This window comes from Gekko japonicus, unplaced genomic scaffold (assembly GCF_001447785.1).
Source record: "Gekko japonicus isolate JY-2015 unplaced genomic scaffold, Gekko_japonicus_V1.1 scaffold2292, whole genome shotgun sequence".
Lineage (NCBI taxonomy): Eukaryota > Metazoa > Chordata > Lepidosauria > Squamata > Gekkonidae > Gekko > Gekko japonicus.
This window is the reverse complement of record NW_015165889.1, coordinates 182,125-195,962: the sequence shown is the minus strand read 5'-3', so window position 1 is coordinate 195,962 and position 13,838 is coordinate 182,125. Positions and strand designations below refer to the sequence as shown.

Below are 13,838 nucleotides of genomic sequence, written 5' to 3'. Positions count from 1 at the left end.
TTGGAAGGAGAACTAGGGACAGTGCAGCCAGTACTAGAGAAGTCGCGAAAATAAAGAGCAAAGTGGGGACCAGAACTGAGTTTGAAGCTGGCAGGTTGGGTAGAAAACAGAATCGAAGGCAGTTGGGGGAAGGAAAGGAAGTGAGAGCTGGCAAGCAAGGCTCGTAGCAGGAGCCAGACTGAGCAGAGGGAGAAGGAGGGACAAGGGCGGGGAAAGGATGTGCCAGCAAAAGAGATGTCAATTCCAAAGTCTGCATCCCACTTCTCAGCCCTCTCTGGCTAATAACCTGCATAATAGCCACAAGTGTGGTGAACCACCACTAGTATGCTCCCTAGAGCCAAAAAGGAAAGCAGCTATTTCTGGAGACTCCTGATTCCTTCCTTCAGAATCCAGGATCCACCGGCTGCATTTCTTGCCAGCTGGCTCGCTCTCTTTGTGGGAAGTGGACAAGCTCAAAGAAAACACCGTGCACTGGCAACACTTTCATCTCTCGCTCAGGCCACACTGAGAACAGCAGCTGCAGACAGCACTGGGAGGTGGATAAGTGGGCAGCTGCAGGTCCCCGCAGATCCCATCAGGGAGACCTGGTCATGGACAGATGCCCAAGTTGCTTGAAACCACAATGCCCGGCCATGAAAGTAATTATGGTCCACCAGCACTATTAGATTCAAGACAGACAAAAGGAAATCCTTCACCACTTGATGAGTAGTTAATTTTAAAAAGGGGCTGAAACAGACGCTTTTTGAACTGCAGCTGCAAGGACTTGAACTGAACCTGGGGATTTAAACATGCAACGAGGGGCTCAGGCCAGCATGAAGAAATGAACCTGCCTCCTACTGGCCATGATCACTGACCCATCTAGTCTGGTATGGTCTGTTCTGGTGGCAGAAAGTGCCATCAGGTCATAGCTGACTTATGGAGACCCCCGTAAGGGTTTCAAGGTGAGAGATGAACAGAGGTGGTTTGCCGTTGCCTGCCTCTGCATAGCAACCCTGGGCTTCCTTGGCAGTCCTTCCATCTGAGCACTAACCAGGGCCAACCCCACTTAATTTGCAAGATCTGATGAGATCGGGCTAGCCTGGGCCATCCAGGACAGGGCATGGTCTGTTCTGACTAACCAGTAACACTGCCATCGCTATGACCTGAGAGATCCTTTTAAATCCAGGTGCTGAGGACAGAACCTGAAATGTTAGGCATGCAAAGCAGAAACTGCTGCTCTACCAGTGACTGGCGCCCCCTCTTTGTTAGATCATCAACTTGGTCCTGACACACGATATGCATTTATTATATTGCGATAGACCATATGGATTTGTTTCTCTTCTCCATATTCCAGTTGGAGCTTTGATCTTTTGTAGTAAGCTTGCATAAGTGAAAATCTCACCTAGCACAGTCGAGGGAAATGTGTACATGCCTTGGTTTTTTATGTTCTTATATTTAGTTTTATTTATTTAATACATGTGTTAATCACTCTTCAGTTTCAAAAGTTCTCAAAGTGGCATAGAGAACGGGGAAATAAAGGTAATTATTACTACAAATACTGCTTCAACAGGCTTTGGGTGGAATGGCTGGCTGCTACACAGTTATAGAGGCCCAGCCCTGTTGATTCCTCTGAAAGATGGTGGCGTTCAAAGGAGCCACCTTTAGACATTTCGGCAGTCTCAGATGTTATGGCTGCACAACTTTCAGGGCACGGTTCTGTCGCATTGTTGATCTTGTTTGGATCCCAGCCCACCCACTGGTTGCTGATTTGTGTCCAATAAGCATAGCTTGGTCCTTCTCAAGAAATGTCCATCTCATCATTTTGAAGGCTTTGCTCAGCAGACTTCAGTTTGCTCTGTGATGGTTAATGCTGAGTTCTGTCACTAGATGTCACTGTGGTGATGTTTACTCTTCCTTAATGGATGCAAACCTAATACAGAAACAAACAATGGAGCACAAGGCACAAGAATTAACACAGCTTCAGAACACAAACCAAATGGGGGAAACAATCTATGTACCCCCTCACATTCCCTCCCAAAGAAGATATATGTTGCATTTGTCATCAGTGGAGTCTAAGCAAGCAACTGGAGAAAGAAAATAACACCCACCCTACATAATCTCCTCTTTTCTTGTAGGTAAAAAACTTCCGAAGAAGATTTAAAGCAGAGGATTCAGAAGAAAATGCAGTATGTTGTTAACTTTAGAGAATTTCTATTTTAAAATGAAACGTATGCAGATTATTTTTATCTCAATTTCAGCAACTGAAACTGTGTTTCCTTTTCTGACAGGTATTCAAGAACAGATTTAGGTATTTCCTTTACAGATATCCCTATCACTACCCACCTATGAAAAGATATCAGGTATATATGTTTGTTTATTTATTTGTTTAATTCATTTGCACCCCACCTTTCTCCCCAATGGGGACCGAAGGCAGTTTACATCGTTCTCCTCTCCACCATTTTATTCCACAACAACCCTGTGAAGTAGGTTAGGCTGAGAGAATGTGACTGGCCCAAGGTCGCCTGGCAAGCTTCTATAGCATGAGTATATATGCTATCTATATATGTATGGTATTTACAGAACTTATGTATATGCTGCCTTTCCAGGAAAAGTGCTCAAGGTGTTGCACAAGAACAATGCCTCAATAAAAACAAAATTAAAGCAAACTGGTACTAATAAATAATAATAAAATGAATCTAATCAAAACCATCCCACCCAGCAGTAATTAGAAGGACATGGAACAGAAGCAACACCCAAAATGTGGCCAGCCTCATTGCTCTGCAAGGTATGAAGCCTTTTCCCAGCCTAACAAAGGGCTTTTCCTCATTTTCATTTTCCTGGCTTGTGTGTTCCAGTTGCTTTGGGGGTTTTGTTTTTTCTGTTCTACATGTGCTCCCTCTAGTGGCCGATTTTATACTACATCACTGCAGGTTTTTATGCTGGACATAAGACAATATAATATCAAATCTACCACTAGGGGGTGCACACCATGTGTGGAACAGAACCAAGAAAAAAAAGAATGCAGAAAAGCCCTAAATGGGGTTACATCCTTTTAAGCCCTGTCAGTGGCATCAACAATAGGCATCAGCTCGTCCGTTGCATCTTCCCATGGAGCAGCAGCGCAGTAAGAGGTGAGCTGACGTTGATCCCTCTTGCCGCCGAAAAATCTGAGCCAAGTGGCTCTTATAGCACTAGCAGAGCTACCGGAGCTTGGTTCTGCTTTCTACAATGGACCACAATTATTTTCCCTGTAAGTTAATCAGCCACTCCATCCTAGTGGAGTATAATATCCACAATACAGATATTAAATGGTCAGCTACAAAGCAGGAAAGAACTCCATTACAAGCCTCGGCAAATAACAATTTTGACCTGGGTCCTAACTAGAGTTGCCAAGCTGTGCCTTACATAGGGAGGGAGAGGGTTGCAGAAACCATAGTGTTTCTGGTGATTACTAGAGCTATCGTCTGTCACATCCAGGCTTTACCAGAAGTGATGTAACAATGCATGTGGTGCTGCCCTTTAAAAAAGAATTCTCCCACTGCCACTTGGAGCAGCAGTGGACAATGGGACCTGCCCAGACCAAGGGACTGGCAAGCCTACACCTAAATAATAAAAGACTGGGCATCAAGCAAACCTGGAGAGGGATGGCTTTCCATAAGCAGACTGCCACATTCTCCAGAATAGGCTAGGCAAGCAATAGAGTAAACATATATGAATGAAAATGACTGAAAATATCTCTTAGGACAGGTCTCTTCTCTGGTCTATAATTGTCCGCAACATTTAAATTAACTCCACGTCCAGATCATAAAAACTCATACCACTGATTACCAAGATGAGATGCAGAATTATGTGCAGAAGTTGGGCCTGAAATCCTTTGGTATGTGTGTAAAGTGCCAACAAGTCACAGCCAGTTTGAGAGTCAGCTTGGTGTAGTGGTGAGGAGCGCAGACTCTAATCTGGGAGAACTGGGTTTGATTCCCCACTCCTCCACATGCAGCTGCTGGTGTGACCTTGGGTCAGTCACAAGTTTTTTCAGAGCTGTTCTCTCAAGGGCAGTTCTCGGGAGAGCTCTCTCAGCCCCACCTACCTCACAGGGTGCCTGTTGTGTGGAGGGGAAGGGAAAGGCAATTGTAAGCCTCTCTGAGACTCTTTCAGGTACTGAAGGGTGGGGCATAAATCCAATCTCTTCCTCTTCTTATGGTGACCCCAGCAAGGGGCTTTCAAGGCAAGTGAGAAGCAGAGGTGGTTTGCCATTGCCTTCCTCTGCAGAGCCTTCCTTGGTGGTCTCCCTTCCAAGTACTGATCCTCCTTAGCTTCCAAAATCTGACGAGATCAAGCTATACCCATGCCGCTTTCCCTCCCGCAACCCTTTTAGTCCTAACTAAATGTTCTGTAAGTGCACTGAAAGGAATGCTGGCAAGTGCATGGCATACTGACTTATGCAAAGCCTTCTAGGAATGGCAGACACATTCACAGAACCATTGGGCCAATGAACCCCATGTCAGGGCTTTCAGTTCCGTGCCACGCTCAGCATCGAGACAGCTCATGCAGCATCTTCTTCTACCACCTTAAATATAAGAAAAGGTAACAAAGTTTTTAGGAACACAGTGGGTATGCACGCAACAGCATCTTCTGAACCGACAGTTGTCTTCTCTGGACTGAGAGACAGAGATACAGGGGACTGCTAATTACATGTTTTCAAGGCTGGCTCATGCAAAATAGCTAAAAATTGCATTGTTTCTGGGAACGATGCCTTGGCAGAATGGCGGTTTGGCATGATGGTTGCGGGGATATTTTTGTGTCGATCACATGGCTTCACAGAGTCCAATTTCTAATTGCATGCTTCTTGCTGTCAAGACAACACAGGCATGGAGCTGTGGGCTTAAGGGTATTGGGATGGCCTCCCAGTTGTTTAAATATATAGGGCCATTCAACCCCTAAGGCAGGGGTGTCAAACTCATTTGTTATGTGGGCCGGATCTGACATAAATGAGACCTTGTTGGGCCAGGCCATGTGTGTCATAAAATGTAATGCCAGGTAGCGGAGAGATAAACTTTATAAAGGACACAGACAAACACAATTAACTTTCACATTGTTTTCTTACTGAGAAAGACTGGATCATGAGGACGTGAACACAGTGAAAAGGGGGAGGGAACCCGGTTGCACCCGAGAGAGCCCTGGCATAAGGAGCCCAACAAAACACACACAACATAGGGAGCCCAACAGAATACAAACACACTGTAGCAAGGCACACAAAAGTTCATACCTTGAACAAAACTTTGTTGGTCTTAAAGGTGCCTGGTATTTTTGCCATGCAATTTAGGCTGTCCAGCAAAGCAAGCTCTCACTCGTTCCCTCCCTCCCTGCCTCCCTTCAGGAAGGAGCCTCAGCCAGTGGAACGAAAGAAAGGCTTATCTTTGTCTCCTGAATACGGAGGCAGCCTGGACAGGAAGCAAGCTCTGGCTGGTTCCCTCCCTCCTCCTGGGACGGGGAGGAGCCTCAGCCAGTGCTTTACCAGACTCTCTCAATCACATAGGAGAGGCTTGCCTATCTATCTCTCCTGTGTGATTGAGAGAGTCTGGTAAAGTAAGCTGTGATGTAGCAGCAGCAGCAGCAGAACTGGAAAAGGAAGCAGGAAACAGCCAGGGCCTTGCGGGCCGGATTGCAGCCCTCCGAGTGCCTGATCTGGCCCCTGGGCTGCATGTTTGACACCCCTGCCCTAAGGCTTAGCTTCCAAGATCTGATGAGATCATAGAATCATAGAGTTGTAGGGGACCTCCAGGATCAATGGATGAAATAGGAACACTTTCTGACCGTAGGGTTCCTAGCCTCCAGGTGGAGCCTTGAGATCTCCTGGAATTAGAACTGATCTTCAGACTATAGGGATCAGTTCTCCTGGAGAAAATAGCTGCTTTGGAGGGTGGACTGGACTGTATGGCATTATACCCCACTGAGGTCCCTCCCCTCACCCTGCCCACCCCTAAATATCCAGGAATTTTCCAATCCAGAATCAGCAACTGTATGCATGGTATAGCCATGCCATTCCTGTTTTCTATACAGATTACATACACTGAGAGACAGTTTGCTGTAGTGGTTAAGAGTGGTGGACTCTAATCTGGAGAACCGTGTTTGATTCCCCTCTCCTCCACGTGCAGCCAGCTGGGTGACATTGGGTCAGTCAAAGTTCTCTGAGAGCTGTTCTCTCAAGGGCAGTTCTCAAGAGAGCTCTCTCAGCCCCACCTACCTCACAGGATGTCTGTTGTCGGGAGAGGAAGTGGAGGATTTGTAAGCCGCTCTGAGACTCCAAGTGAAGGGCAGGATATAAATCCAATCTCCTCCTCCTCCTCCTCTTCTTCTTCTTCTTCTTCAGCATTGCCTACACAGAGATTAATACCAATGTAGGGTTCAGCCAATGACACAGGGGTAGACAACCATTTTTGGCTCAATTGCCCAAATTACCATACTGCCTACCTGGGATGATACTTGTGTGCTGGCAAACAGGCAGATACAAGAGTTGCCTTTGGCCAGACACACTGATTTGGCTGTATTCACAAATCCCTGGACATTACAACTGGATTATCCTGTGTGAGTAAACCAGCCCATTTCTGAATGAGCGCTGTAGCATAATCAGGGGTCATTTCGTAGAAAAAGAGCTAGGGGAACTCATTAGCATAACTCATTAGCATATACCACACCCCCTGACATCAGGGGCCCGGCGGTGGACCTGCAAGGCCAGCAGGAGTGCGAGGAAGCCCCGCCAAGGCCCTCCCTGGCCCCAGGCAGGCAGGGGTGGGGAGAGGCGGGGAGGAAGCAACTTACCCTCCCTCTTTTCCTGCCTCCTCCTGGCTGAATGAGGGCTGGAAGCATGGCAGCCGGAAGCAGGGGCCGGGGCTTCGTCATGTGCCCCGCCCCCCGTACCTCACCTGGGGGAACTGCGTTCCCCCGCGATCCCCCCGAAATGACCTCTGTTAGTTCCATATCCAGCTGGGAGCACCCTGGGGAGCAAGCTGAGTGCCCAGCCCTGCTGCCAGGGCCTCAGGGTCTCTTTCCAGTTCCTTAGGCAGAGAAATTGCCCTGCATTGTGGGTAGACATAGTTCTGGAGAAGAGCATTAGAGAAGGTCATGAAGGCAGTAGAAGCAAGGCAGGATAGGTCCCCGAGTGGGAGAATGTCTAAGCATTACGTCTACCCTGCTCTAATCTCTTTGGTTAAAAGGCTGGGCATCCCCCCTCCCCATCTACTGACTTTATAAAATAAGGGAAATGGTAAAAATAATATAACCAAGAAGTTGCCCTTGCCCCATCAAGTTAGGGTTGCCAGTCTCCAGGTGACGGCTAGAGATCTCCTGGGATTACAACTGGTCTCCAGGTCACAGAGATCAGGTCCCCAGCAGGAAATGGCTGCTTTGGAAGGCGGACTCTATGGAATTATATCCCACTGAGGTCTTTCCCCTCCCCTCCCCAAACCCCACCCTTCCCAGACTCCGCCCCCAAATCGCAGGAATTTCTCAACCCAGAGCTGGTGACCCTACGTCAAGCACACCACAGAGCAAATGGAAAATCACAGACTTTTAGGCTTTAAGCCTGGAACCTGGGACCCCGTTTTTTTTCTTTCCATCACGCCACAGCTGACTTATGGTGACCCCATAGGGATCAAGGCAAGAGACATCCAGAGGTGGTTTGCCATTGCCTGCCTCTGCGTAGCAACCCTGGAATTCCTTGGTGGTCTCCCATTCAAGTATGAACCAGGGCCTACCCTGCTCAGCTTCCGATTTCTGATTAGATCAGGCTAGCCTGATCTATGCTGTGCTATGTCAGAGGTACTTACACTGCTTCAGAGGTACTTAAAGCAATATGCACTGGAGCTATACCATTTTATAAGTTGGATCCAGCATGTCTTTTCTGCTAGTGGAAGTGTTTTCATTCAGTGGAAGGAAACTTCCCAACACAAGAGGTGTTTTGCTTCAAGGGAATTCTCCTTGTGCCTGATGGGAAACCCCCCCCCCCCTTCTATTATTGGAATGGGTTTGTGGGATCCAGTTCTATGAACCAGGCTAGGCTGTGAGACGATGGATAACCAAGCATCACCCCAATGACCTTCATGGCTGAGCATGAGTTTGTTTGTACCCAAATTTGCCCACTTCACGGCCAGCTCTCTATACAGTACAGCACACATTGGTTCTCTCTAGTTTTCATGTGGGTGATTCAGACACCAAATTATCTTCATTTCCTGACTCAACATGTGTCATTTCTCTGTTCAACAAAAAGAGGAGGCTAATGGCAGGGTCCTGAAGTACCATATACATTCCTTTGACTTTTGTGGGAATGATGTACAAGGTTTGGAGAACAGATGTTGATAGTTATTGTGTGTACAAGTGTTTGGTGTTATCTGTGGTAAAAATCCGGGCAATACCTCACAAATGTCTTCTTCTTTTTTTTTAGTTTAACAGTGACTCATCAGAAGAAGGCTACGGTGGTGAGAGTTCAGAGGAGGGGGAGGAAGAAGAAGGGGTAAGGGACTTCTTTGACTCTGGTCAGAATAAACCAAGAGCACAGGAGAAAAAAAATAACCCAGATTGTTTTTAGAGACTGTACTCTATGAGGTTCTATGGTGACGTTTGCTAACTGCCCACAAGTTTCCATTCTGGTTGGTTGGAGTGTTTTTAATCCCAAATAATTTAAACAAGAAGTTGTCCTTGCAGACACAGTGAACTCCTTTGGGATCTGAAAGTTTACAAATACATTGGACTCTTGTCCGTTTTGTGCAAACACCACTACCGTGGTGTCAGGGTGAAGCATTAATAACACTCCAATAGTAGGTCTTTATTATTTTTAAAAACACCTGAGAATGAATTAAAGGAGGTCTTGTGAATTAGGGATTTTCAGATACTTGACTGCCCCTCTGTCTTTTTAGCCCCAAGAAGGCAGTAAAAACAGGACAGGAAGTTCCCCGAGCCCATGGTGGCCCCTCATACAAGGCTAGGCATCTCTGTTTGGTGCAGCAGGTCACTCTCTTTGCAAGCCTGAATTAAGGTGATAACCAAAATTGAGCAATAGATACACATCAATATGCAGAAGCACTTTAAAAAATGAAGCCAAAACCATCCTAACCAGTGTTCCCTCTAAGCTGAGTTAGTGTGAGCTAGCTCACAGTTTTTTAGCCTCCAGCTCACACATTTTTGCTTTCGCTCAGGAAGGATGGCTCCAGAGCAAACTAATTTATGCAGTAGCCAAATCTCTTGCTCACAACTTTAATGCCAGTAGCTCGCAAAGTAGAACTTTTGCTCACAAGACTCCACAGCTTAGAGGGAACATTGATCCTAACTTGATCTAACATATAGTCCTTGTATTCTTGAAGTCCAAGATAAGCAGTCCAAGTGGATCAAAGCTTTCCTTTTAAAAATCACCTGCATATTAGTTCATCTTTCTACCTCACTACACATTAATTCTTTCCTGGGATCTCCCAAGCATGGATGGGGAGGTGCGTCCGCGCACTCTATGCTTTCTAGGCATGTGTGGATCCAGTTTGAATTGGGACTGTGGCGCGCAGAGAGTGGGCTGATACCACCCCCTCTCCATTATTTTGCTAACCTGAAACACCCTAGGGGGAGGTGTGATTTGCCCCATTGTGGAAACTTAACATGTAGCTCAATGGAGATTACCAACGTCCAGGTGGGGCCTGGTGATCTCCAGGTATTACAACCGGTCTCCAGACTGTAGATACCAGTTGCACTGGGGGAGGGGGAGGGCTGCTTTGAAGGATGGACTGTATGGCATTTAGGGTTGCCAGGTCCTTCCTGACTACCAGCTGGGGTGGGGGCAGGGTTGCCAGTTCCAGGTTGGAAACACCCTGGAGATTTGGGGGTGGAGCTTGGGGAGGACAGGGGCCTCACTGGGGTGCAATGCAATACCACTGAGTCCACCATCCAAAGCATCCATTTTCTCCAAGGGAATTGATCTCTGTAGTCTGGAGATGAGGTGTAATTCCAGGCAAGAGATCCAGGTCTCATCTGGAGGCTGGCATCCCTAATGGCTTTATACCTTGTTGACGTCTCCACCCCCAGCTCCTAGGATTATCTTAAGAAATTCCTGGAGATTTGGGGGTGGAGACGGGCGTGTTGGGAGGGGAGGGACCTCAGCAGGGTAGGGTTGCCAAACCCCCCAGTTTGCCAGGGGTCCCCCATTTGGGGGGGGGTTCTACCCGCCGCCGGCCAAATGGCCGGTGGGGGGAGCCCCACCCCCAACACCCACAGCCACACATCTCTCTCCCTTTAAGTGTGTGGAACCCGTGTTTCCTCCCAAGCCTGATCTCCGCAAGCTTGCAGGGAAATGCCAGCTTCGTGCTCTTAAAAGGGAAACGCGGCTGCTCTTAAAGGGGAAACGCCGACTCCTGGATTTAAAAGGGAAACACCGGCTCCTTTAAGTGCAGGGAACTGCCGTTTCTGGAGATCTGGCGCACGGGCGGGTGTGGGGGGGTGGCAGACGTCCCCAATGTGATGTCATCACATCGGGGATGCCCTGCCCCCTCCAGGAACGCCCCCAGAGTCCCCCGCTGGGGGTGGAAGATGGACTTGGCAACCCTACAGCAGGGTCTACCCCCCAAGCAGCCATTTTCACCAGGGCAACTGTTGTCTGGAGATCAGTTGTAACTCCAGGAGATCTCCAGGCCTCACCTGGAGGCTGGCAATCCTACTGCCTTCTCCAAGCTCCACCCCAAATCTCCAAGAATTTCATAACCCAAAGATGGCAATCCTAAACTCATTAGTACGTGCGCAACCTTCAGTGGGGCAAACAGCACCTCCTCTGAGCCATTTTAATTTATGAAGACAGTTCAGAAAAGAAGGTCTGTCCCAATCTGAACGGGGGCCTACTCATGCCTAGGAAGCATGGAACTTCAGAAGACACCTCTCCACTTGGCCAGGGTTGTCCCCTGAGAGAAGATAATGTGTAGTCAGCCACTCAGGCAGCTCGGAAGATGTTTGCCAGACCAGCCTCAGTGTGTATGTGACTTTCTCTGCTCCGAACAAGAACAGGTCACTCCAGAAATAGTCCTATGGAGTGGACCTTTGATCTGGAAAAACTACCAAGATGTTTCTTTTTTTAACCTACCAATTGAGCATCATCAAAACACAGAAGCAGGCTAGACAGGAAGCCTCAAGGGAATTATACATACATGTATATGCCTATGAATAGACTGTCTGCACTTCAAGTGTATTAAGACTCAAGATAGTTATGCCAATAAAGGTTATTGGAATTGGAATTGGAATTGGACTCAAGATAAAAAAAGATTTGTGTATACATTCTGGATGCATTGACTGATTGATGTATATTCAGTAATCCTAGGCGACTCTACCCTGACAAGTATTTAATAAATTCTGTAGTCATCAGACATACACAGAGTTGCCAAATCTCCTAGAGGGGAAGACAATATATATTTTATTTAATTCACTTATACCCTGCATTTCTCCTCAATGGGGACTCAAAGCAGTTTACATCATTCTCCTCTCCTCCGTTTTATCCTCACAACAATCCTGTGAGGTAGGTTAGGCAGAGAGTGTACGACTGGCCAAAGGTCACCCAGTGAGCTAACATGGCACAAATGGGGATTCAAGCCAGAGTCTCCCAGATACTAGCCCGACACTCTTCACCACTACACCACACTGGCTCTCAGTACTCATCATACGCATACATTCATTTACTGGAATTTGCATATTACCTGCTAAGTTTGAGCTTTTGCAAAATAAGTCTGGTTGAATAAAACCAATAGTAACAGTCAGGCCAATATAAATGTGTGTGATCTGGTTCCAAAGAGTTCTTCCTTTGAAAACAAATACAACAACTATCATGCTTGCTGGTGTCCGCTTGCATAATTTTCCACCTCAAACCACTGTGAGGTTGTGCTCCTTGAAGGAAGTTGAGCTCAGCCTAGAGAAATTTAGGCAGTCCTAAATTTTAAACAATTGGCAGAATCAAAATGACTAGCTTTTTGTGGACTGCATCGCTTCATGCTGTAGCTGGAGGTGCTGCACTGAATGTCTGTATGCTTTCCCTATCTTAATAATTACTCCATGAAGGTAACTATATAAGAACATAAAAAAAGCTGTGCTGGATCAGGCCAGTGGCCCATCCAGTCCAACACTCAGTGTCACACAGTGGCCAAAACCTACGTAGGTGTCATAAGGAAGTCCACCAGTGGGACCAGAACTCCAGCAGCCCTCCCACTGTTGCCCCCCCCCCAAGCACCAAGAATACAAAGCATCGCTGCTCCGGGAAGAGTGTTCCATCTATACCTTGTGGCTAATAGCCACTGATGGACCTCTGCTTCATATGTTTATCCAATACCCTCATGAAACTGTCTATGCTTGTAGCTGCCACCACTTCCTACGGCTGTGAATTCCACGTGTTAATTACTCTTTGGGTGAAGAAGTACTTCCTTTTATCTGTTCTAAACCTGCTGCTCATCAATTTCATTGAGTGACCACGAGTTCTTGTATTGTGAGCAAGGGGGGAAAGTACTTCTTTCTCTACCTTCTCTATCCCATGCATAATTTTATAAACCTGTTGTGTCACTCCTCAGTTGTCATTTCTCCAAGCATAAGAGTCCTAGACTGATTTCCCACAAGCTGCTGCTCCACACTCTCTCTTTTCTTTGCCCCGATTGTACATGTCAATTTCACACCATGTGCTGCGCGGCCGCATTTTGCCCTGCAGCTTCACCCGATTTCCCCAGTGTCTACTCAGTCCTCAAAAAACAGGATTGAGTAGACGTGGGGGAAATCGGGCGAAGCTGCGGGGCAAAATGCGGCCGCGCAGCACATGGTGTGAAATTGACACATACGAATGGGGCAAAGGGAAGAGCGAGTGCGGAGCAGCAGCTTGTAGGGAATCGGTCCTAATCTCTTTAACCTTTCTTCATAGGGAAAGTGTTCCATCCCCTTAATCATTTTAGTTGCCCTTTTCTACACTATTTCCATTGTTATAATGTCTTTTTTGAAGTGCCGTGACCAGAACTGTACACAGTATTCCAAATGAGGCTGCACCATAAATTTATACAGGGGCATTATGATACTGGCTGATTTGTTTTCAGTTCTCTTCCTAATAATCCCCAGCACAGCATTTACCTTTTTTATTGCAGTCACACACTGACTCAACATTTTCAGTGGGTTATCTACCATGACTCCAAGATCTTTCTCCTGGTCAGTTACTGCCAACTGAGACCCCATCAACATGCATTTATAGTTGGGATTTTTTGCTCCAATGTGCATCACTTTGCACTTGCCTACACTGAACCTCATTTGCCATGCTGATACCCAGTCATCCAGCCACAACAGATCCCTCTGGAACTCCTCACAGTCCTCCCTGGTTTTCATCGCCCTGAACAACTTAGTGTCATATGCAAACTTAGCCACTAGAAACAACATCTGCTTGTTTAAGAAAATAATGTCACCAAGATCTTGCAAGATGCATTGTGTTTTCTCAGTGGCCACTTTGCTAGGCAACCCCTAACCAACATTGCCAAGAATTCCAACCCTCACTTAGTGTCAGAGGAAGAGAGAGCGAGACGGACTAAAAAACTTTTTATTTTATTTTTATTTTATTCATTCGATTTATACCTTGCCTTCCCCGCGAGCTGGCTCAGGGCGGCTTACACTAGTCAATACAAAATATAGGAGGAAGGGAATGTAAAGCTGGAGAGGAAGGAGCAAAAATGTGAAAGGGCAAAGCTAAAGTAAGGGGGGGAACAGAAAAAAGGTGGATGGGTGAGTGAGTGAGCGAGGAGGACAGAAGCTGAGAGGGGGAGAAGCAGAAAAAGGTAAGTAGGTAGGTAAGCAGGTGGGAGAGAAGGGAAGAGGCAGCAAGC

The 13,838-nt window shown here is 46.9% G+C and overlaps 1 protein-coding gene across 1 annotated transcript in view; it reads left to right on the top strand.

The window, feature by feature from the left end:
- The window catches only part of IBSP (integrin binding sialoprotein), a 36,277-nt gene that overhangs the window by 15,424 nt on the left and 7,015 nt on the right, over window positions 1-13,838 (top strand). Inside the window, exons 3-5 of the mRNA XM_015411329.1 lie at window positions 2,115-2,165; window positions 2,268-2,339; window positions 8,420-8,488. Of these exons, the coding sequence (XP_015266815.1) occupies window positions 2,115-2,165; window positions 2,268-2,339; window positions 8,420-8,488 (192 nt within the window). The remainder of the gene's footprint in view (window positions 1-2,114; window positions 2,166-2,267; window positions 2,340-8,419; window positions 8,489-13,838) is intronic.